The sequence below is a fragment of the Anas acuta genome, chromosome 5, assembly GCF_963932015.1.
Source record: "Anas acuta chromosome 5, bAnaAcu1.1, whole genome shotgun sequence".
Classification (NCBI taxonomy): Eukaryota; Metazoa; Chordata; class Aves; order Anseriformes; family Anatidae; genus Anas; species Anas acuta.
Window position 1 is genome coordinate 53486586 of NC_088983.1, and position 23619 is coordinate 53510204.

Consider the following 23619-nt stretch of genomic DNA (forward strand, 5'->3'; position numbering starts at 1 on the left):
GCTAACATAATATTTAAAATTTAAAAATTAATATTGTTTGCCTAAATGGGACCCAGCATTGCAGTTAGTGGAACATTTATGCAGTCTAACATGATTTCAGTCTTAACTGAAGGATTTCAACTTGTAGTACAGTACTATAAAGAACACAACATTTGCTAAAAATTCCAGTATTGCCATAAGAAAACTTAAAGTCTCAAAAGATCAAAGAAAATACAAAAGCTAAATTCAAGGTTTGTTAGTTTTTGTTTTCTTACTAGACAAGTATGAAAAATCATTTACACTTTGCTTCTATTTGCATGTCCACAACCAATATATCAGTAATTCAGATGTGTATGTTATTCCTATGTTTTTCACTTTTTAAAAAATACATATTACATGGATGTTACGATAGAAGAAAACAACAACAAAAATACAAGTTTCAACTACTGATGTGGAAAGAAATGTAATTTTCCATATATGTTTTGCTCTTTTTCATTATTTCACATGTGTATGTTGTGTTTTGTATATAGCTACATTAATTTCAGAGTAAGCTGCATTAACAGAAAAGTTAAAGCACGGGAGGATAAGAACAAGTTGCTGGTTGAATGACATTTTATTTTCACATTCAGACAGCTGTACAGTTTCTATAAATAGATGTGGTACTGTAATATTTACATCTTTTCCTCACGCATTACTAGTTTATTCCATTCAAAACAGTAGAGACCCTGACCAAGCCAAAACAGGGTTATATCTGGGTTCATTTACTCAGAATCCTACATCAAAACATACAATACATCAGTATGCATCAGAGCATTTTTCCAGGTATTTTACATGTAACATTATTTTCTCCAGACAGTCTCTCCTCGCAGCATCCTAAGAGCTTTCCATACAAGTGCAGTACATTTCAATAACAAAATCAGGATGCAAGAAACATTCATATTCAGTCTACTTAAAATAAGGAATGTGATGGATAATTTTAACTGAAGGAGTTTCATTACGCATTAACCCAGTATTTGCGAGATTCCTTGATATGCAAGTACAGATTGAAAAAAAAGCAATAGCTTAAAAATTTTGGAGACCAGATAATCCTTTGAGCTTCTGAGTATGTTCTGTACATTGCTATAGAAACATCTTGTATAGAATACAGTTACGAACCCAGAATTACATTGGTTTGACATGTGCTTCTGCCAATAATGTTTCCAAATTTTACATTTCCATTTTCTGCCCTCTGTGATTAACTGCTTTCAGTAGTGCTATATGTATCTATTAACTATACTGCTGAGATGTCTACAGATATTATCTAAACTCCGATTTGAAAAACCACATAATTCATGGGGTGCCAGGGTTTTTCACAATACACTACCTTCAGAGTTTCTTTCTTTCTGTCTCTCTCTCCTTTTCCCACTTGAGAAGCAGTCATCTCCACAGACGGAGCAATTTAATAGCCAAACTTCAATTGTCACGTGATATTTTCAGACTACAGTAGCTAAAGTGTTCATTTCTACCAAAAGGGTTTGAAGAACTGTGTGACAAGAACTCCATGTTGGTGGGTAAAAATGAACAACACAGAAGGAAAACAATAAAAACATTACATTTAAACAACATGCAGGACTGGACTGCTTCCACTGTGCACATATGAGAGAATCTGAAAGCAGAAGCCTGCAGTTGTAAAGTGATAAATTTGGAACAAGTACCACTAGAAACAAAAAAACAACTGAATATTAGCCACCTTAAGAAAAAGGGAATTCCAAGGAACGGCCAAAGTAGGTCACTCACAGCTGGATGCTGATGCTCAAAATTGTCTGATGAACAGCTCATATAAAAACTCTGTTAAAGATGAATTCAGAAGGAGACTGAGCAATGAAGTCTTAGATTTTTCTATGGGGAAAGACTTGCAGGGTCATACATAAATAATCAAGTTCTCATAGAAGACAGCAAAGTGAGATCCAGTAACTGCAGTAAAAGTGGGAATACTGCAGCACGTCAGTGTGCCGAAGGGTAGGTACTTCCCAATGTCATGATCAACTGGAAACTGGCCGAGGTGGTTTGCTTTTGTTTTCTGCCTCTTTCCCACGAATGGCAGCCACATAAGAGAAGAGACACAGCACGGAGTAGCAGATCTCATGAGCCTATGAGAAGTCAGAAATGGAGATAACAAAATTCAGATGATTTAGCATTTTATAAAATCCACTGCACATTTTGTATTCTGTTGTATGCCTTCATGGGACAAATACTCTTGCTACAAAAAATAATTGAAATAAGTGTCTGATGCTATTTTCTAACTGAAATAGAGAAGACAAGCCTTATAAGAAACAAAACACCTTGGGGATAAAAGTGTTAGTTGCTTGATAGTGTGACTACTCATAATTTTTAAGACTAGTATACTAAGTAAGAAAGTTGGACAGTGCTTTAGCAAAAACATCCTACATAATTGCTTTTGGCCTGTTGCATGAAGTTAAAATCATTTTTTTAGGAGGGGTTGAAAGAACTAATGAAAAACACCTGTAAAACTAAACATCCAATACTATACCTTGACTCAATGAGATGGAAGGATTCTTCCTTATTCACAATGGTAATCTTTTTATGCTCAAAAGTACAAGGACTGGTAATCCCTGTTATCTGTTAACCAAAGCTAGTGGATCCATGGCTAACAGAAGTTGGGATTTATTTTTTTTTAATTTAAATATATATATATATATATATATATATTAAAAAACAACACCCAACATTGCATGTTTCATACAAAAAATACCAAACATTTTTGTCACTGCCTTAGAGCAGAGGCTTTCACAAACCATTAGAAAGATTTACAAATAATGTTTTTAAATGATTACGTGTAGTATTACTGAATAGAAAATCCTTGTCTAGCATGCAACTGGCAGCGCAATTCAGTGAAGGTAAGACAAACTCAGTCTGTAACCAAGTTTTAATACTGGCTATTCTGATGATCTGAAAAGTTCTTGTCCTGTATACCGAGGTTTATATTTACCATCTTTGTTATACATGTATGACAGCATGCTTTGTTGTATTGTAGGACAAGCTAAAATGCTTCTGCAAATTATCATTCATTTTCATTGAACTGGCTTGTTAAAAAATACAGCTATCTGCTTCTGAAGTTACATATATTCTAGGAATGTTGTTTATAACACATTTCTTGCTTCTTCAAGTATCTTACTTCTTTTCCCCTTAAAGGACTGTCAGCTTCCATGTAATTACCAAATGTACACACCACACTTCAGAGAAAATAACTGAAGAAATTTCAGTTACGATGATAATCGTTGGTGTCTCTTTCTTCCTCCTAAGTACATACAAGCCCGATTATTATCTCGTCTCACTGCTCACTTTCGTGAAGAGAATGGAATTATTCATAAACTCAGATAGCAACCATTTTACGCCCAGGAATTAGTTTCCTTTTCCATCTGCTCTGTGGATTATGGATTGTGTTCTGCACTGTCTTCAGTTTAGCAGTTTCAATAGCATATTGTACTGAAGTTAAAGATGCAAGCTAGCTGGTTTGGCTTATCTATTTAGTGAAAGAGACCACACTTTCTACATTACCTGCGAGATTGTCTGGTGTCATAGGAACAAGAATCAACAAGTTTCACAAGGGTTTTAATTAAGGGAAGGCTTTAATTAAGAGAAGCTTGTGCTTCACTGCAGTGTTAGCATTGCAAATCCTGCAATCTCAATGCATTTCTTTTCTCCATGTGACAATATAAAGATATATCCTCTAAAGAACTACCAGAAGGCATCACAGTTGACTCACCATTGGCGTCTTGTACTTGTGGCTCACCACTTCTTTAGTTTCAGGAACTAAAACCGGACGGGCAAGAGACAAAACAAAAAGTTCAAAAAACGAGAGGAAAAAGGGAAAGAAATAGCACAATGTTCCCATAGGAAAGGGAAGGGATGCACACAGACAGCAGGTGCAGGAACAGGGCATCTCACTATCCCTCACTTCTAGATACTTTTTTTCCTCTTTGCTTACATTACACGTCCTTGATGATACTGGTAATGTCATAATGAATTACTCAGGTTGGCAAAATATTTCATTGTCTCTGTTTGGAAAATCACAATAGATATTTGATGATTCTTAAAGACTCTGGCTTTTCTAATAATATTTATTCCTGCTAGCCAGCAACATTAATGGCGAAATATCATTAATGCCTAGTGCAATGAAACAAACCAACAATTCCATAGGAGTTTGTCAGTACTTGATTCCCAAAGATTTTACCCTTTAGATGTTTGAAACCTTCCCTGCTGACTGAATAACAAATCTCAAAAGAGCTGTTGGACACTCTGGTAGTAACCTAGTGAAATCCAGAAGGTTAAAAAAAAAAAAAAAAAGGAAATTAGGGAGTTGTTTTTTTTTTCTAAACTGGAAGACTGTTTCCCATCTGTATTTCAAGAGTTTCTCAAAATAGTCTTTTTCCTGTTTAGGAGGTGTGTGTTTGTTCCTTTTAACTTGACATACTCACTGAAAATGTTCTTTGCTTTTGAACAAATTGCCTTAAAGTAAAACATGGATTTCAGTTACATATCCTCATAAAATACCAGCCTTTACTTGTTTTCCAGATTTTATACAAAAAGAGGATTAGGGCACTGATGAAAAATCTATTATCCCGAAAATTTCATGTTGCTCCCTTGCACTGCCTCAAACTAACAGTAAGAAAGAACATAATAAAGCTAAAGAAAAAGTTGCGTTTTGCTCTCACTGTGGAATGCATAAAGTGAGCTGTAACCATCCCATCAGTGTGCACTGCATCCGAACTGCGCCTTTAACCTCACACTTGGTCTACAAATATTGTTGTGAACAGATACCATGGGAAATCACCAGGAGAGAACAAAGACCACATTAAGAACATACAAATGGCAAATTTTAAATGTTAAGATCAGCATATTAACAAGACCAACTCTGAATACTTCCCTTCCAGAATAGCTGAAATTTGCCATGGGATTTCTGTATCACAACAAAAAAAATTTTAGAAGCAGTAGTATAGAAATTATGCAAAACCAAACCATACCAGGTTCATAGAGGAAGGGTAAGTGATTTATTACACACTGTACTAATGACGAGAAAAGAAACAGAGGCAGATGAGTTCAGTATGAGTAACTAGGAAAAATCCACAACAAAGCCTATCCATGCAGATGTCATCTTTTCAACTATATGACACAGCTAAACGTTGGAGAGGGAGACGGATCACGCTCTAGAGGGCCAGAAGTAGGCAGTGCAGACTGGGTTTGGAAAGGTACTTGAAGTACAAACCAGTGCCTACCAATTCTAGTATGCCATGGTATTGTCATTCCTGAAAAAAAATCTAGTGAAAACTACAGAATATGATTTTAAGAAGTAATAAAGTATTTGTTTGATTTTTCAGTTCTGTTTTCTCGGACAGATGGCTGTTACATTAATGACTGAAAAACGGGAAGTGCACACCCAGGCTGCACTGCCCCAGTGATACCAGTAACTAGAGTTGGGAAGATAAGGAGGTGCACATCCAAGCTACCTTACCCGTTGGCACCAGATGTTCCAAATTAACTCCATGTCACCAGGGGGTAAAGGTGGGAGTGAGGCTGGTGCACAGCCAAATAGGGTAGGATTTTTACAGCTGTGTAAGTCTCACTCCCCACTGGATAACATATAACTGTTCATATACTCTTCAAAAAGCAAGAAGGGAAAGCTGTAAGGACCTTGGGCCACAAGGGAAGGAGAGAAGGGAAACTGTAAAGTCTCGTATCATAACTGATAACAGGAAGAGAGGGAACAGGAGAGCACCTAAGCAAGGTACCATCTTCCTCACTTTGCAGTCAGTAAATTGCCTTTTCTTTAAGTACAGTACTCCTTCACAGTCCTTTCAGTGTGAAAAGTTCTCCTGAGAGGACTGGGTTAGGAAGAATAAAAAAGTGGGCTTGGATTTACACCCACAGAAGTCAAAGCACTACCACTGCAGAATACAGAAGGAAAAAAAAAAAAAGGCAACCCCACCCAAAACTCAAATTAAGAGATTAGCAGAATCTTTTCTTCTAACATTAAAACTTAATCCTAATGCTGTTATCCTAAGTGGATGAAGGGAGTATATTATTAAGCACCATCCTGCAGCCTTTGGTCCTGTGAATGAAAATATGGCACTACCATAGAATGAGTTCAGGGGACATCACTTTACCTGCTGGAGAATGAAGGTTTTCATAGTAGCCGCGATGAAGGGGCCACAAGAAAGTAAAGCACAAGTACACAGCAGTAACTCAAATTCCAGAGGGAAGAACCTCACGTTTCCTCACCTACTTTAAATCTCCATTTCCAGTTGTGGGCAACAATTCCTGAACTTCTCCTTGCACCCTGCTCTGAAATCACTGTTCCAATTTTCATGCTGTGATACAAACCCAGTGTTACACCAACTGACCTTTCATTTCCTGGCATTGTTACAGTTGGAGCACTTAGGCTTCACAGAATAACATAAAATCCTGTACTGAAGTATTTCCCATCAGACTGGAGTACCTGTTTAGCACACTCCACATTTCTAAGAAGAGAAGAGGAGGCACTACTTCAGCATACTCTCTCTATAGTGAAATAGCATGGCAAGGTTCACGATGTTTAAACACTGCTTTATAACTTCATTTTGAAGAAGGCCATGCAACCTTTTGGTGAACACTATCGATTCCCTTCTAAATTAAAATGTTGATTTCTTTTGAACAGATAACTCTTCTCATCTTTTCACAATCAAAAGAGCAGCCCTCAGATAAACACTCAATTCTGTACTACAAGAGAGCTTGGCTTTTCTGCAACATCTGTCTTCCTTTCTTCTTTTTGTTTATTACCTGGATGGGCAAATCGTAAATCTCATTTAGTATCTTTAAATGGTTCTTGTCTCTGACCTCTATTTTGGGAGTAGGGTATTTTTACTTTATAAGTTATTTAATTTTTCAGCTTTTGCTTGTAGCATTCAGCTCCCAATTTTGTTTCTCTTACTTCTGAAAAATACCCTTCCGTAAGTTCCTTATCATACATCTAGATTTTACAGTAGCTCCTTAATTACAAATTTTTCTGTAAAAAATTTTTTTTCTTCCTTACTTTTTCTTCCTTCCTTCTTCCTATTTAGTAGCTAAAAGTTGTATCACAGAGTCATCAACAGAAGTTGATTGGGAATACCTAAAACAAACACTGTCTGTCCTCTTGAGCAATTTAAATACATTTTAAAGAACACTTAGAGTTAAAGAGAGAACTTTGGGTCTCCAAAAATGCCCCCAGATTCATTTCTGATCCAATCTATTTTCTTGGAAAGGTTGAAGCCATGGTTTGAGCTAATTTTATGGCTTCTGAACTCTCATATTTGTAAAACCCATCAATAAAGTTTTACCACCCTAAGCAGCTTCTATGGAAAGTAAAATCAATCATGTCCATCAGGGTAAAAACATGATACTAAAGGAATATGCAACCATATAATGCAGACATCATCGATCATTTAAACTATTAGAAAATTTTCTAGTGGTTAAATTCATTAATCTGATCATTTGAACCATGCATATTTTCAAACAAGGGGAAAAACTGTTCACAGTCTGAAATCCCAAAATTCTGGGAGATTAAACTCATTTATGGCAAAAAACAAGCAAACAATAAATGTCAGAAAGGTTTTAGAACTTGAATACCTTATAACTTTGTATCACCAAGAGGAGACAACACATTATTAAGGATGAAGACATTAATTGCAGCACTCTCATGCTAAATTTCTTTTACATCGTAAGAGAGAATCCATCAGTCAGAACCTTCTATTCACAGCACCAAAGAACAATCAGTCTTGGTAAACGGAGCTCCAAATATAGATTTTGATTAACAGCCAAAGTATGCTGATCTAGTAAGGAAGCAAAACTGTAAATTGTATCGCAGATGGGTGGAAGAATAAATCAATCCAGGTCTGGGGAGTATTTCAAGAGAACAGTGGGTATGGATAATTATTATGGAGAGCCGCATCTACAGCCACTCTTTCTTTTTTTCAGACAACTATTTAAGTATAGACTGACTGACACTGAATAGAAACCCAGAACTTTCTCCAAGCTAGACTGTAGGCAGATTATAGATAACGGCAATAGCGCGCCTAAATAACACAAATTCTCTATTCTTCTTAATCTTTCCCACTCTTTACTAGTTATGCTCTGAAACAAAAGCCACAGCCTAATGTGCAACCCTACAAAAGCTGATCTACAACAAAAATTAAACTCCACACAAAGTGAAGAAGAAACTTGTAGCAATGCTTTTTTTTTTTTTTTTTTGCAATGAAAGCACAGTATTGAGAAAGATCAACTGCAAGTCTTGCTCAGAAAAAGATGATTTCCCAGAATCATAAAAAGGAACGTACCAAAGAAAAATCTTAAACAGATCAAAGATAACTGCTGTTTTGTTTGCTTCACAAAACTCAGAACATCTTCTTTGTCTATTAACAAAGAATACCTAGGCCACAAATCTTAATATGATGAAAATGAACACGTAAATTTTTATGCTGTCACTCATCTCCCTGTTAGGCAACTTCTTAGTGCAATCTACATTCTTCTGCTATCTTTGAAACTGCAGTGTAACTCTGAATCTGAAGATTGGAAATTTGAGTTACTGCCATGTGAGTACAGACCTAATATCAAAATAATGTAATTACCAAATTCCTCCAGGACAAAGACTCCTCGCACAGTATTGCACTTTTTAATGTGATTCAGCTCTATGAAAACCTACAAAAACAGGAGAAAAATAACACAAAATTAGTAAGTTTAAAAAAAAAAAAATAAAACCCAAAATTAAACAAAAACATCACCACAGCAGATACAACCTGAAGTGTTGTAGCATACACTACCAGTTCATTTACAGTTTAATATATAAATAAAGGGTGAAATAAATATTCAAAAGACAAACTTGCCACAATGCTAGAAATCAACAAATAACTTAAAAGTGCTAAGAAGCGAAGACAGCAGAAGATGAAGTACCTTCCGCTCCTTGCAGGAGGAGAAAGCATGGAAGAGAAACGAAGGAGTTAGTAACTCTGACATATCCAACAATGCTACCCCTTCAGGCACTCAAATGAGTTATTGCAAAAAAAGAATACCAACACACCTGAAATACAACAGAAGAGGGGGACGAGAAAAAAAGCCAGCTCCCAAATTTGACATCATTTGTAGCCTCTGATCCACCCCAGTTTCTGCCCCTCCATGCATCCTCCTCCGGCACAGAGGGCAGGTTATGGACACTACACCTCCCACCCTGACGCTGACCCTCCTAACCTATCCAGTAATCAAATTTAATCCAGTGAGAAATTACTAATCTCCCTTCTCCCTTACAGCCTTGCACCATTCAAGATTTTACTGCTGTTTATGATATTTAACCTGCTTACTTGCTCTTGAAACCGTCTCCTTTAAAAGTCAACATCGGTGTTCTGCTTTAGGCAGCATGGGAGCATTTGGGCCCTTCTCTATCATACGCTCATTTCACAAATGGCCACTGTCAGCTGGGCAGTCACTTAGAAAACAAACCTGCTTTTAATTCTTTTTTTTTTTCTTTTTTTCTTTTTTACAAACATGAACCCCAAAAGGAAAAAACAAAACAAAACAAACAAAAAAAAACACTACACAACAAAGTTTTCCAGCCTAGAACCTAACTGACAAGATTGTATGAATAAACAAGTTCTGAGCATATTAAGTTTGTTCAATATCCATTATGTTTCACAACATAAAACAGTCCCTTCATGTATGCACAGTTCCAAAAGGATAAGCAAATACACAGACAAAAGAAGCTGTAGAAAGTGCCATAAAGAATCAAATCCACACATCAGATTCTAATACTTTTGCTTTTTCAAGGCAACTGAAACACCAAGACTAACACTGCCCTAACACTCAGAGTGAGTCTATTTCCAGTACCTTAAAGATGCACTTACAGGACTATATTACAATAGCCTGGACTGACACTTCCTACATGCTTATGAAGCCATAACCTTAGGACCTCATTAAAAAAATTACTAGGTACACTACATTGTCTTGGGAAAAAAGGAAAGGAAATCACTGTAACACCTCCTAATCCAATAGTAACCAAATGCATGTAGCCCTAGATGATACACTACCCAGGAAAAGCAAAGGAAGTCAACACCAGAAACCTCACCAGAAGCCTTTTTTTCTTTATTGAACAGACTTGTTTGTATCAATAGAGGTCAGTAAACATGATCACCATATATTTGAGACAAGTCAGGTTATCAAGTTATTTTTACTACCAGAGAGCTAAGAAATAGTCCAAGGATGTTTTCTGATCTGTATCAAAACTTCTGATGTACCTAAATAGAAAATCTTAAGCTTGCCTTCTATTTACATTCACATTCTCAAGGAAAGGAGAACTAATCCTATCTTTTTTTTCCCTTTGTCAGTTTTCACCATGTCTGTATCAGTTCAGTTGGTCAAAAACATTTTTTTTTTGAGGGATGGCAATAAAGAAAACCAGACAAAAACAAAACACTTACTTTATTGTACTTAGTTTTCTCTTTCTGTAATATTTTCTGTGAAAAAGTTTTTGCTAGTAATCAAATTTCAAAAATTAAATAGAAAGGCTCAGGTGAAACACTGCTATTTAGTCTGGTAACAGTAAAGTTGGATGAAAGACTTGACTGCCCCAGATTGTCATAATGTGAGCATACACTAAGTAGTGCAGCAAAAGGAGTTATGGGCCATATGATAATTTATTTGTCAAAATTATATTAAGTTACCAATTTTCAGAAGACATATCAGTTGACAGGCAATTTGTCACTACTTTAAGGGACAGAGATGCTCTTCTCTCAGTCAGAAAACAAAAAAGCGTGTAAATGAAAAAAGAGTTACTCACCCTGGGGAAAATGGTTCTTCAAGACAGAGCATTCAGTGTGGATCCTACTGTAAGTGGGTGTATGCCTGCTACATATTAAACTTCCATTTATTTTTGACACAGACAAATTCTTAACTGGGACAGTCACCCAATATTATAACTTGTAGATTTAAACTTGGAATTTTGTGAATAGCCTGCCAATGTCACAGGTACACCTGACTCCTCCTTATTAGGGAAAGACTTCCTCTGACCTGCTAGGCTCAGATAGACTTCAACATTTTTTTCTTCTTAAGCTTATTTACACTGCCAGTATGGTGAGACAATTTGCAAATGCCAAAGACAGCTAACATACTTCAGTAGTAGGCTGGCCCACCATGCATCTAAAACATTTCCAGAGGAATTCATATGAGGCAGTGCTAACGTACACAAGCTACAGATCAAGAGCCTTAAAAAACAGTTTCATGAAATCCAGCACTATTGTAACACTGAAACCAACTGTATTATTTCTGTGACTTTCAACCAAGAGGAGCAACAGAAAACCCTTCCTTTTCCAAGCTGTCTTGCCAAAAAAGAGTACTTGGAAAGAAGGCTGAAATCGGGATCTGGATATGGAGTAAAGAACTAAGACGAAGAGGAAGCTGTGTCTGATGAGGTCCTGTAGCCATTGCTTGGTCAGTTTTGACAGTTTTCAACAAAGAAATGGCTATAGGTTCCTGGTTTTAATCATATATGTGCATATTCTGAAATTAACTGCCTTAGGGAGCAATCCATTTAATTTATATAAGAAATGAAAAGGACAGTTTATCTAAAACAGCAGACTTCTTATTAAATCAATCTGATAGATGAGTATTAGAATAAGAATGCAAGCATCCTTCAGCTCCAAAGATGATGGAATTGAAAAGGATATTTTTGTATGGTACAACTAGTAGGAGTACTTTACATAAATGCTACAGTTGTGTATTCTTTACAGACCCTCAACTGGCAGACTTTTGATGTCTACCTAGACACTATTTTGATATGGAGGAAAACTAGGGTGCATCTTACCTACTCAATTCCCTTGCCCACTGACAATGTAAATCTAACAGACTCAGGAGTTCAACATATTCAATATCCATACTAAATAATGAGAACTCATCTGGCTGCAGCCTCATTGGAAAGTGGAGGAAGAGAAGGAATAATTTTACAGGTGGGGAAGACAGCTGGCGTATTTCCTGGGTCTTATCTGTCAATTCGCACAGACCATCCTTCAGAAAAGATGTACTAATTTTGATCACTGACAGCAAATTAGAACACTGTCAGCAAAGACATGCTAAAGCTACTACTCTAGGAGTGCTGCTGGTAACACAGGACTCAGTGACTGTAATGCTAAATTCAACCATTAATGGTCCCTTCAGTCCCATAGTAAGAATCAGCACGAGGTTTCCCTAAGGCTTCTTTCAAAATGTCATTCCAGTCTTTCAGTAAAAAAATAAAAAATAAAAAAATAAAGCCATAGAGGTAGACTGTTTCATCACAGAGCAGGTTTGAAATACTACAACAGTAGGTCAGCTGTAGTCCAAGTTCTACCCTGGTAATAGGAAGAAAATTTAAGGAGGCTCACAACACTCCAGTCCTTATACTGCCATATATGAACATGACGATGCCATGATCTTGAGAGAAGTATTAAATAAAGATTTTGAGATGGACGTGCACTTCCAGTGGGATCTACACTGATGTTTACTCAAAGAAGGACAAAGCTTGTGTGGAGAGAAAAGTCTAGTCAAGAGGAAAGGAAAGGAAAGGAAAAAGCACTCCACAGAGGACTGACAGAAGCTTTTGTTACTTACACACACACACACGCACTCTTTTTCTCCTAAAAGAGGATTCTACTGTCTAGCACAGCATGCATTTAATATCATATGCAAAACAAAAAAACACAAAGCAAAATAAAAAACAAGGATCAAAGGAAGCAACAGAAACTACATCCACAAAAATGAAGAAATGGCAATTCTAGTTGTGTTTCCTCTATGCCTTTAAGATCTGCTCTTTGGAGGGAAAAAAGAATCAAAAATTCATTCTTATTTTTGTGAATTACAGCAAGAGCCACTTTTTTGTTCTATTCTCATACTAACTTCAACAGATTCCTCATTTTTTAAAACATGACAGACTACATATGATGTAAGTCACCTTTTGCATCTGCAGTATTCAAACACTGTATCTCTAAGGCTGACAGTTTATACCACCAGGATATGTTCACAATGTGAAGCATTATGGCAGTTTAGATTACCAGTGATCAATTTTTCTCTCCCTTGATATGCTGCTACCATTTGCTTTGTGCTTACACAATTCTGACCACCAGAAACAAGAAGTTGAAACCTGTATCAACTTTTTTTTCCCCAGTTCATTACAGTTCTCATGAGGATCTCATTTCAGTGTGTTTTTACATATATGTAAAATGTGCATGTGTGCTTTTGTGTAAATATACACATGTACTTTTATTCCCATCAACATCCATCACACTATCCCTTGTTCTTGCTGATACCCTGGCAAGAGGAAACACAGATGTAGATGTGCTGCAAAAAGCTTCATGCTCACATAGTCATCTTATGTATTTCCCTCATACCTGACTGTGCATAAATTTCAGGTTAATTCCTTCCAGTGTGACCTGCAGAAGACCTCCTTCACCAGTTTTCATATCCTGCACAGGAAACTCACCACCCAACTCAGGGCCTGTGATATGTTAAGAAAGAAAAAGAAACACAAACAAACAAACACACACACACAACAGAGAGAGGGTATGGGAAAAGGGGAAGAAAAGAAGAAACAGAAAGCAGTCAGCCAAGTCGTGATATGTTCAAGTATTTTCAAGTATTTTCAAGTTTGATTTGACTGGTAGTTACTCCTCTTTAAATATGACACTATACAGATGTTTTGCTTTTGCTTGGATCCAGAGTGAGATATATGGGGGCAAGCTAATGGTAACATTCTGTGCTGTGTACACACCGTACAAAGCTATTCTCAAATTTCCAACTAAAGGCCCTTATATTTAAAGAAATTAGTAACAAAGCCTAGATGATTGCAGATTAAGCAACAAATATTCCCAACAAGTAAGATCTTGTACCTGGTTTAATGCTTTGCTGTCTTGCTGCTGCTCGCTCCATGCTGTCTTTTACACAGTAGTATAATTCCCGACACTAACATATAAAAGAGTAAAACAGCGTTATTTTCCCACATTACAAGGGAAGCAAATAGCAAGATTCTACAAAAAAAAAAAAAAAAAAAAAAAGCCTCATGTGGTACACAACAAAACCCTGTAAAAATTCAACCACAGCTAATTACTTTATTGTATTTATATATATATACATATTTTTTTTTTTTATTTTTTTTAAGTTGACAGATAAACTACTTCATAGCTAAATTGCCCAAGCTACAGTTCATGCCATGGCACATGGTCATGGAAAATATAACCAATATAACCAAGTTTACTCATTTTCCTAATGCAGAAAAAGCTTAAAAACAATAGCACAATCCCTTCCTTTCTCTCGTTGATTCAGAAATCAATGTTACCGGTCATGCTCATTTAAATTATCTATTCGTTATTTATGTCAAATAGAAAAATATGGCTTAAGGAAATTATCTAATTCTAACTCCCCTCTCTAATATCAAATAATAGTTAAGCCATAATCTCAGAGTAAAATTTAGGAGAAATTTCTATCCAAGGCCCAAAATACATACAGTTAGCTTTCTGAGTAACTTCTGTAGTGTACTGATTTTGTCGTTCTCTTTATGCCTGCATTACGATTACCTGGTCCATGTAAAATTATTTTTTTGAAGCAGAAATCTAATTCCTTTGCCTCAGAAATAATAGCTTTTCAACATATCACTTGCAGTTGCAAATCTTTATCTCTTGCTTGCTGGTCATTGTTCAGGCGTTACTGGAGTTTAAGAGTTGCTGGATTTTTTGTAATAGGTTTAAAGCTATTTCTTTATATTTGCAAATAATTCTAAGGAGAAGAAAATGGCCTTCAAATCAGTGGAGAAAGTAGACATGCATGAAATCAGCAAAATCATACATGGGCCAAAAAAAAAAATCATCTGTTTTGTCAGTTTGGATTTTCCGTTAAAATCAACACAATTAAATCCATTACTAAGGTAAAGTATTATTTAGCTTTACCCCATGAATCTACCACAATATTTCAAATATCTTTGTAAGCCTCCATGCTCACTCAATATTTGGTAATTGAAGTGTTTTCCCTCATGGATCAGAATTCAATCAGACACTAGACTCTCTCTGTATTCTTCAACCCCCAAAAAAAAAATATCAAGTAAAAGCTACCCTTTTTTAAAATTACATCCTGTTGTACTACTGCCTCCAGGTAAATGACAAAGCATAATGCCAACTTCAGGTATCAATGCTGTTAACAGCCACTGCAGTTTAATAATCAGTACTGGAGAGGGAATACAATTATTTGATTAAAACATGGAATATGACATACCAATATATTTGTTCTGCACTGACTTATCTCATTATTAAATAAAATGTGTACCTTCTTTGTGTAGAACTTGTTCAGTTGTGTCTCCTGACCATTCCTCCGCCAGAGGCACAGCACTTTTGTTTTGGGACAGTAAGTCATGTTTATGAGTTTCTCATACCACCAACGTTCATACACAGTTCCAATGTTGCTTCTCAGCACAATGCAATCATCACACACCTGGGAGCACAAGATGTTAGATGAGATTTCTAATACTATTTATTGAATGCTACTAGTTGCATTATTATTTGTTCTTGTCTCTACCTCCATGAAAAATATGTCTCCTGTTGTGTCTGTCCCAGCATGGACTACAAAAGTCTGCTTCTTGATGTGGCGGCTGCCGCTGGGTCTCACAGGGAGTTCCCGTCCATTCTAGATAAGAAAAAATGCCATCGTGAATGAATTCTGAAAACAATTTTCTTGAAAAATGTCCAGTAGGTGACACTAGAAGCATTTTCAACAAACAAGAGGAAAAAAAAAAAGTATTTTTAATACAGCTGATCAGAGGCAATTTTGGGCAAAGCCTTAGGCAAGATACTGCACTAAATTCAATTTCAAAAAAAGTGACTATGAGAGTTATCACAGAAAAACCTTCAAGTCGGTACCACACTCAGTATGTGCTAGTGTGTTGTTTGGGTGCCAACTACTGTTAATATTGCAGTAAAATGGCCTGCTTCTTCCTCCAATTAACTATAAGAGAATTACATATCCTTTCTGTACAGAAAAAAAAAGTTCCAGTTGTAGAAGTGCTCTGGAAAATTAGCTCTCAGGCGGCTTATTGTGCATCTACCCTGGTGAAAGCTGTGTTCAAAGCTCTCTAGTTTTATTAACTTAACTCTTAGCCTATATTCTTAATGAGCAATATAGAATGTAAAGTTTACTCTGCATTATAGCTGACAATGTGAATAGCTTTGAATAGAAACTGATCCAGACAAACCTTATGACCTGGTGACCCATGGAAAACTAAACACTTGCTACAGTTTTAGTAAGAACAAAGGTTCCCCTCAATAAAAGTGGTATTAAGAAAACATTAGGGTTGCAAAGATCTCTAGTACTGAAATCTCATGTTTATACATATTTATATCATAGTTCCATTTGATTACTGCATATAAGATTATAAATAGGGTCATATCATCATAGTCTTTGTGCTGTACTTATAAAGGCAGTTTTTAATAATCCAGTTTGGTTTTAATACTCCTATCTTAGTATTGCAGAGCATTTATAGAAGAATTTTGAGGTATCTTTTTCCCCTTATACTGGAACTCCCACAGATACATCACTCATCACTGTATTACCTACCAGATTGGCAAGCTTGTCTAGAATATCATTTATTTGCTGGCTGTGCACCAATCCAATATGTGATTTTCCCATTAGACGACGCACCTTTTTCCTAATATCATTCTTATTCACCTGGAAAGCACATATAAAGACAGTTACTTTCCTGTAATCACAGGCAACTCCTCATGTCTCCCAAATTCAACGTATTTTGGTTTCCATTGCTAAGCCTACTCATTGCAGCTCAACCATGCTAGGTCCTCTTTAGCCCAGCAGTACCAGCAGAAGTTGCACATGAAAGTTGACTGGGAAAAGTGGTGTAAGTGGTACTGAGTTAAACAGATTTCCTGCCTACTCTCGTACAACAAAGCAGCAATTCCATTACCCCCCACTTCTAACTACTGACATTCCAAATACACTCAAATGCCATCTTAAAACTTACCTTCACATTTCATTTATATCAGGAAAAAATCAATACCTTGCTTCTCTTTCCCCACCCAAAAATTTAGATAAAATAAGTTTTCAAACTATCACCTGCGTACACCTAGTTTAACTGTCAGGCTGTTGCACAGCATAGTGCATTAAAACTGTTACAGGACTGTCCTGGTAACATGATGTACTACAGGCAGTTCCAAACATGATAAAAATTTTAGAAGATTGATTTTCTAATGACTTTTGATGTAGAATTGCATTATCTAAGAAGTAACACAAACTAAAAGAAAGATATTATTAGTAGCCACCTACAGTATTAAGGTCCACTGAATGAGGAAAAAAAAGGTTGCTTAAAAGTCATTGCAAATTATATGTTGAGTTGCATATTGATGTGCATATTTGCAACCTGCCCATATTCTCCTTTCACCTCTGACTTCCCTAAGAAAATCTGGAATTTGCAGTTGTAAGGGAATCTGATTAGATGATGCTGTCTACCTATAACTCATGCTCTTGATTGTAAGAATGTCCTCTTAAAGGTACTGGTAGGGCTAAAAAGTTTCTATCTTGAATAGAAGTGTATGTGCATACTCATTGCATAGGACTACTTAAACTCAAACAATGAAACTCAAAGAATCTCCACGTTCTGAAATAATTTCTTCATTAAGATCAGATGTTTTATAATATTATTTTTTACTATACTGTTCTGATCTCTGAAAAGAGATGTATGGTTTCCAAACACCACCAACAAAACATACTGCTTAAATATGAGGAGTGATCTATTAAAAAAGTTACCTTTATCATAAGCATATAAGCAATCATATTATGTAGCAGCGTAGCCAACAAGCGGTCCTCATCATCCTCCAAACGCTTTCGATCATGTTCTCCCAGGGAAAGATACCTGCAAGAAGAGCTAGAGCTGAAGTAGGCTCACAGGCATTCTTCATCCAACTCACTACAGCACTGACAGAGAACAGAACACTATTTGTAAAAAGCGCACGGTAAATAAAACCTCCAAATACACTAAGCCAAATGGCCATTTTCCACTAAATTGCTGCGATCTCTAGATTATTATCTAGTGCAAGTAACTAATATATGCTCAGTGGTCTACTGGACTTACCCATATTCTCTTTTCCACAATTGCAGCTTCATGAGAACTGCTATAAGAAGAACATTCAACTCAAACAACAGCTACCCCCTTTAGAGCTTTACTTCTGCCTTGCAGCTGCATTTAACTCATGAAGGAAGTGTGCAGGCATTCTCTTTTTCTAGTAAGATAGATTTCAAACTGTTTATTTTTCCAAAAACTAGCATCCTGCACACTGGTATCTTTATTCCAGAATACAGTCGTCTGTCCAAATAAATCCTATGCTTTATTAGTGATTCCAGACTATTGCATCTATTCATAGTGTGATCATGATTACATGACCTATTTCCCTGGAAATACCACCTCTCCATGAGCATGAAGAGAAACATATCAAACCTGAACACAGTATTTCAGTAGCAGGAGATGCTGACCAGCAGAGACAAAAGCCTCCCCTTGGAATTGTCAGTTACAGTAACAAGGTTTACAAAGTGACAATAGCATTTGCAACAGAACTTAAATTATATTCTTTTTACTGCTTAAGCCCCAGGTCTACTGAGAATTTTACCTGTCAATCATCTCCTGGGGTCCCTGGTCCATCCCCATTCCTTCTCTCTCTAACATCACAGCATCCAAAAAAGCATCTTCCCAGAACTGCATCTGGTCCCACAAAGTTGAACGCTCTTTACCTATGCAACGCATACAAAAATTGGGCGTTTATTCCAGTCAAATACTTTAAGATCAATTATATTTCCTTCCCACACCTTGAAAATACTATAAGTCAACACACAAAAAAATCTATTATTAAAACAGAAAAGTAACTTTTAAATCACAAGCAATATCACAACTGAAGTGTACAGTAGAAGAAAAGACATCTCTCATTCTAATTCACAGCATAATTTTTTGAAAACCTTAAAGAAAAGAACCTCATATCCCTGTTCTTTCAGGAGAATGTTTTCTTCCATATATTGTTAACACTGCCTGAAAGCGACAGGAATATCTCACACAAACACAGATCACAGCAAACACACAGAGAAGTGGAAAGATGAGATTATTACTCATAGAGAAGGTTTCCATTGCAGCATCCTCTAACTGGTCCCAGACAGATCCTTTATCCCTACCTGCACCATTCCATGCAGGTAGGAACAATAAATGGAAAGGATGAAAAACAGAGGAAGAGAGAGCTCTTGATTAACAGCAAGTCCAGATATACATTAAAAAAAACACATAAGAAGCCAATACACTGCTAATTTAAGGTCATGCTCAAAAGCCATGAGTTTAGTAGCCCTCTATTTGAAGACTTAAACTGAACAATCTTTTGTAAAAGCTCAGCAATACATTTCAGCCTTATGTGCGTAACTAAGATCTTTCTGCCCTCCTTCCAACAGTTTAAAGAACTAATTCTTATTCAAGAACAAGCGCATAGAAAAAGCTACATTTTATGCAAACTAGTCCAGTCACCCATCTTCTCTTATTCCATCTCCCCAGCAAATCCTTTGCTTTACCCTGAATGGCCTGATGTACCCTCCTATTTTATCAGCATGGACAAACAGGAGGTGGTTAAAATGGTCTCTGGTAACATGTAAATTCCAGTCTGAGCCAGACATGACTCCCCTTGAACTTCAGTCTAAACAATCTCCTTGCCTGCCCTCCCCCAAAATATTTTACCCAAAAGTCCTTCATAGAGATAGACACGCTGGTTCCCATCCTCTTGAACTCTCCCTGGAGTACTGCCTTTGTTATCCTTTACGATCTGCTTCAGGTTATGAGACTTTGCCTGAAAATGATACAAGAGGTGTCAGACAATTTAATTCTGCAACCTGTAGGGGTGTTTCTTGCAGTCCACTGCAAGTTTACTTAACAGATAGGGTTTGAAAGTTGTATTTCGTAAACACTTCTCCCACAAATGTTGAGAAAACAAAAAAATTACTCTGTTAAAAAAAAAATGAATTGAATTTTACTGCACACATATCTTCCAGTTAGAAGAGGATATTTAAATGCTATGACTACACTTCAGTTAGTTTTAAAGTATTGTTTAAAAAACAAAACAAAACAAAAAAACAGAAGAGCTGTTAAACCTATGATGATGGGTCATCACTTTCCTGTATCAAAGAGCTGCCAAGATTCTACCAAGCAGGGGATCAGTTCCTTTTAATTAAGTAAATTCAAACAGTATCACCTGAAGCTGTTTCATTTCTGGAGGGTAATTAAATGACAGTTGGGTTGAGAGTAATATTGAATGAGGGTGGTAGAGCCTGTAACATGGCGTGAGATGTGAACTGACTATTCTCAAAGAGCCACATATTGCACAGGGTATGAAGAAAGGTACGTGGATCCATACAAAAAGTAATTAATTCTTTAATATCTTGTTATTGTAAATGATTGTTGATTAACCCTTAGAACAGAATCAAAGAACGTCTTTCACACATTCACTAACATCAACATGATTACTGTACAAAAATTAAAATAAAAAGGAAGGTATGCAGCATCCTTACAAAAATAGAGCTAGTAGCAGAATTTGTCTCAATTTCACTGTCTGACACAGTGCCCCTGGATCCTGTCAGATTGCCACCATTTTCCACACTTGGGCCGTCACCAGCATTGCTGCTCAAGTCACTGTCAGCTCCTAACGTCTCTCCAGAGCTGTTACTAACCTGTGGAGAAAAAGAAAGCTGTTATCTTCAGTAGACAAGACACTGTGGAGAGAAAAGTTTTAAAATGTTTCCTCTTAAGGCATAAAATAATAAGCTGTACAACCAAAGGCCACATTTGCCTTTTCTCTTTCAGTGATACTATTCTTGCACAAAATGCCCATAAAAAATGAAGATATACTCAATACAACCTTCAGAAAAAATACAGAACTGTTTAGTTTGGAAGCAACCTGTTAGGATTCTCTATAGTCCAGCCCCCCTGCTCAAGCAGGGTCAGCTAGTGTATGTTGTTGAGAACCATGTCCAAACAAGTTGTGAAAATTTCCACACACAGCAATTCTATAACCTCTTTGGACATGCTGTTCCAGTGCTTGACTGCCCTGAAAATAAAATATATAAGTGTCTTCTTGTGTTCAGATGGAATTTTCTGTGCTTTTTGCTGCAAGAGGCAATCCATCTGGCTGGATTGCCTCTTGTTCTGACAGCAGGTACTACTACTGAGAAGAGTTTGGCTCCCTTATCTTCATTCCCTCCTGTATGGTATTTATACACATCAGTAAGATTCCCCCGTGAGACTTCTCTTCTCCAGGCTGAAGAGTCCCAATTCTTTCAGCTTGTCTGTGTTATGGAAAATGGTGTCAAGGGCTTTACTAAAGTTGTAGTAAACACATCCACTCCTCTCATACATCAAGCCAGCCATCTCATTGTGTGAAGTTATCAGCTTGGTTAAATGTGATTGCCCCTTTGTAAATCCACATTGACTTCTCCCAGTAACTTTCTTCTTTCATGTATTTGGAAACGTTTTACAGGAGAATTTTCTCCATCAACTTCTCTCTTTGCTCTCTTCCAGTCTTCAAGAACCTCTCTCAACCACTGTAACTGCTCAGAGACAATGAAGTGTGGCCTTGCAGCAGCATCAGCCAGCTCCTTCAACACTCGTAGCTGCAACCCATTAGACCACATGGACTTATGTCAATCCAGTTTGTTGAAGTGCTCTCTAGCCTGATCCTCCTCCACCAACAGTAAATCTTCCTTGCTCCAGACGTTTCCTCTGATACCATGGGCTGGGAATTCCTGATGGTCAGTTTTACTAGTAAAGATTTGTCTTGGCTTTCCTAACTCTACCCCTGCCAGATGGTACAGGAAGTGTACAGTACAGGTGATCAGTAGAGCTGTACTGGAAGCAAGCAGACATTTTCATATGGTTCAGACACTTAAAGGTAATACGTCAGAGGTTTTTTCTTGCTTTTAATGCATCAAACCATCTGCATTTTTTGCTCTCAGGTTACATTCCTTTATAGATGGTTTATACACAACTAAGCCATATTTATAAAAGGATTGCAAACCACTAGTTCCACAAATACACCAATATGTACGAATATGTACCAGCAACAAGCATCACGTATGATGAATACAATCTGCTAATAAAATGATATGTATATCCTGACAGACACACATGCTTGCTACACAGTCAGAGGCTCTGGAGAGAGAACGCATCATAGGCACGCTACTGTGGGTGAGAGATTGTATGCAGTCATACTGTACACAAAATGTAGGCATGAAATGCCCTACCCCGCTTTACCAGGAAATGAATTACATCAAGTTTTCACTTTGGACATATCCTACCACTGTGCTAACTTCAGAATCCTGGCTGGTACTTCGGACCATAACTGCTGGTCCTCCACTGGGAAGAGAGTCGAAATCACTCTTCTGCAATCAAACATACAGAGGACAGGAAGCAAAGTCACATCAGATTAGTTTTTATCATCATGAGAACCCCACTTCCCATTCCCTTGGGATCTTAAATCACATGCCTTATACTTCATTGGTTCATGAAGCCAACCAAATAAGATACTACTGCCTGCAAGTCAGAAAGGCCTTGGGGTCCTACAACTGAGGAACTAGCAAAGACCAGTACCCTAAAGAAAGTGGGGTAAAGGGGAAGGAATTACTAGATGAGCCTATCAAGTATTCTCAAAATCTAGTTTTCCCATAGTTAAGCAGCCAACAGAAGAATCTTCCATCTTAACACATAAATAAAGCAAGTGTAGGAGCAACTCACCTGAGAACCTGAGGCCAAACTGAGGCCACTGTCTGCACTGATCTGGGATTTTTTCTCATCTGTTTCTCCCAAATCAAAATGTTTCACACCTTCTGGCCCTGAGTAAAGGGAAAAATAAACCATTATTGTATCAAGAAAAAACAGTACATCAGAAGGCAGATGACAGACTGAAAGCAGGAACAGTACCAAGAAAACAAACTTGCTTTCTTGTTCCTTGTTTTTTATTCCTTGGTACTGTAAACAACAAGGCCAGCAGGACACATCTGCCATTCTTCAAATGTTAGTTTGAATTTCAAGTATTCAAAAGGCATAGCCCAACAGTGACTATCACTAAACAGTACCTTTGTTAGCCATTCAATAGAGAAAAGAGGACAGACAAAGGTCAAGTAAGCTTCCAGTTACAGTAACACATGCAGAGCAGTTGCCATTCAACTCTAGGAAGCCACTTCCTTTATTCCTGGCAAAAATAAAGGATACCTAATTGCTTGGAGTCATTATCCTTTTTAAAACAGCTAATTTGCTCAATGTCTTACAGTGCATTTGTTGCTCTGAGGTTGCCCACAGCAACTATCTCCGCAGTAATCAGGCAACACTCTACAAGAAATAATCACTGATTATCGGTGTTACACTAGTTAGAATATCAAGGAAGAAGCTTGTATGATGCTGTACTTTGTAATGTTTGCCAATTATACAACAAATGGCTCTCCAGAGTTGGCAATCACACAGGTCAGTAGTGAGAGAAGGAAACAGCAAGCCTTTAGTCATGCATTTGTTAACCTGCTCAATTGAAAGGAAAAAAAAAAAGAAAG

General features: G+C 37.0%; 1 protein-coding gene across 33 annotated transcripts in view; it reads right to left on the reverse strand.

Annotated features, from left to right (window-relative positions):
• Positions 1–573: 573 nt before the first annotated feature.
• MADD (MAP kinase activating death domain) overlaps positions 574–23619 on the reverse strand; it is a 65949-nt gene continuing 42903 nt past the window's right edge. For 14 of the 33 annotated variants that reach the window (XM_068684825.1, XM_068684823.1, XM_068684821.1 and 11 more), the window contains 15 exons: positions 22811–22908; positions 22375–22458; positions 20593–20751; positions 19766–19874; positions 19156–19218; positions 18666–18786; positions 17809–17914; positions 16609–16719; positions 15574–15681; positions 15325–15489; positions 13899–13971; positions 13401–13507; positions 8622–8691; positions 3746–3792; positions 574–2108 (listed from right to left, as the gene is read on the reverse strand). In XM_068684825.1, the coding sequence (XP_068540926.1) occupies positions 2001–2108; positions 3746–3792; positions 8622–8691; positions 13401–13507; positions 13899–13971; positions 15325–15489; positions 15574–15681; positions 16609–16719; positions 17809–17914; positions 18666–18786; positions 19156–19218; positions 19766–19874; positions 20593–20751; positions 22375–22458; positions 22811–22908 (1529 nt within the window). In that variant the 3' untranslated portion in view covers positions 574–2000. The remainder of the gene's footprint in view (positions 2109–3745; positions 3793–8621; positions 8692–13400; positions 13508–13898; positions 13972–15324; positions 15490–15573; positions 15682–16608; positions 16720–17808; positions 17915–18665; positions 18787–19155; positions 19219–19765; positions 19875–20592; positions 20752–22374; positions 22459–22810; positions 22909–23619) is intronic. The other 19 variants (XM_068684839.1, XM_068684836.1, XM_068684835.1 and 16 more) reach the window with 4 other exon arrangements.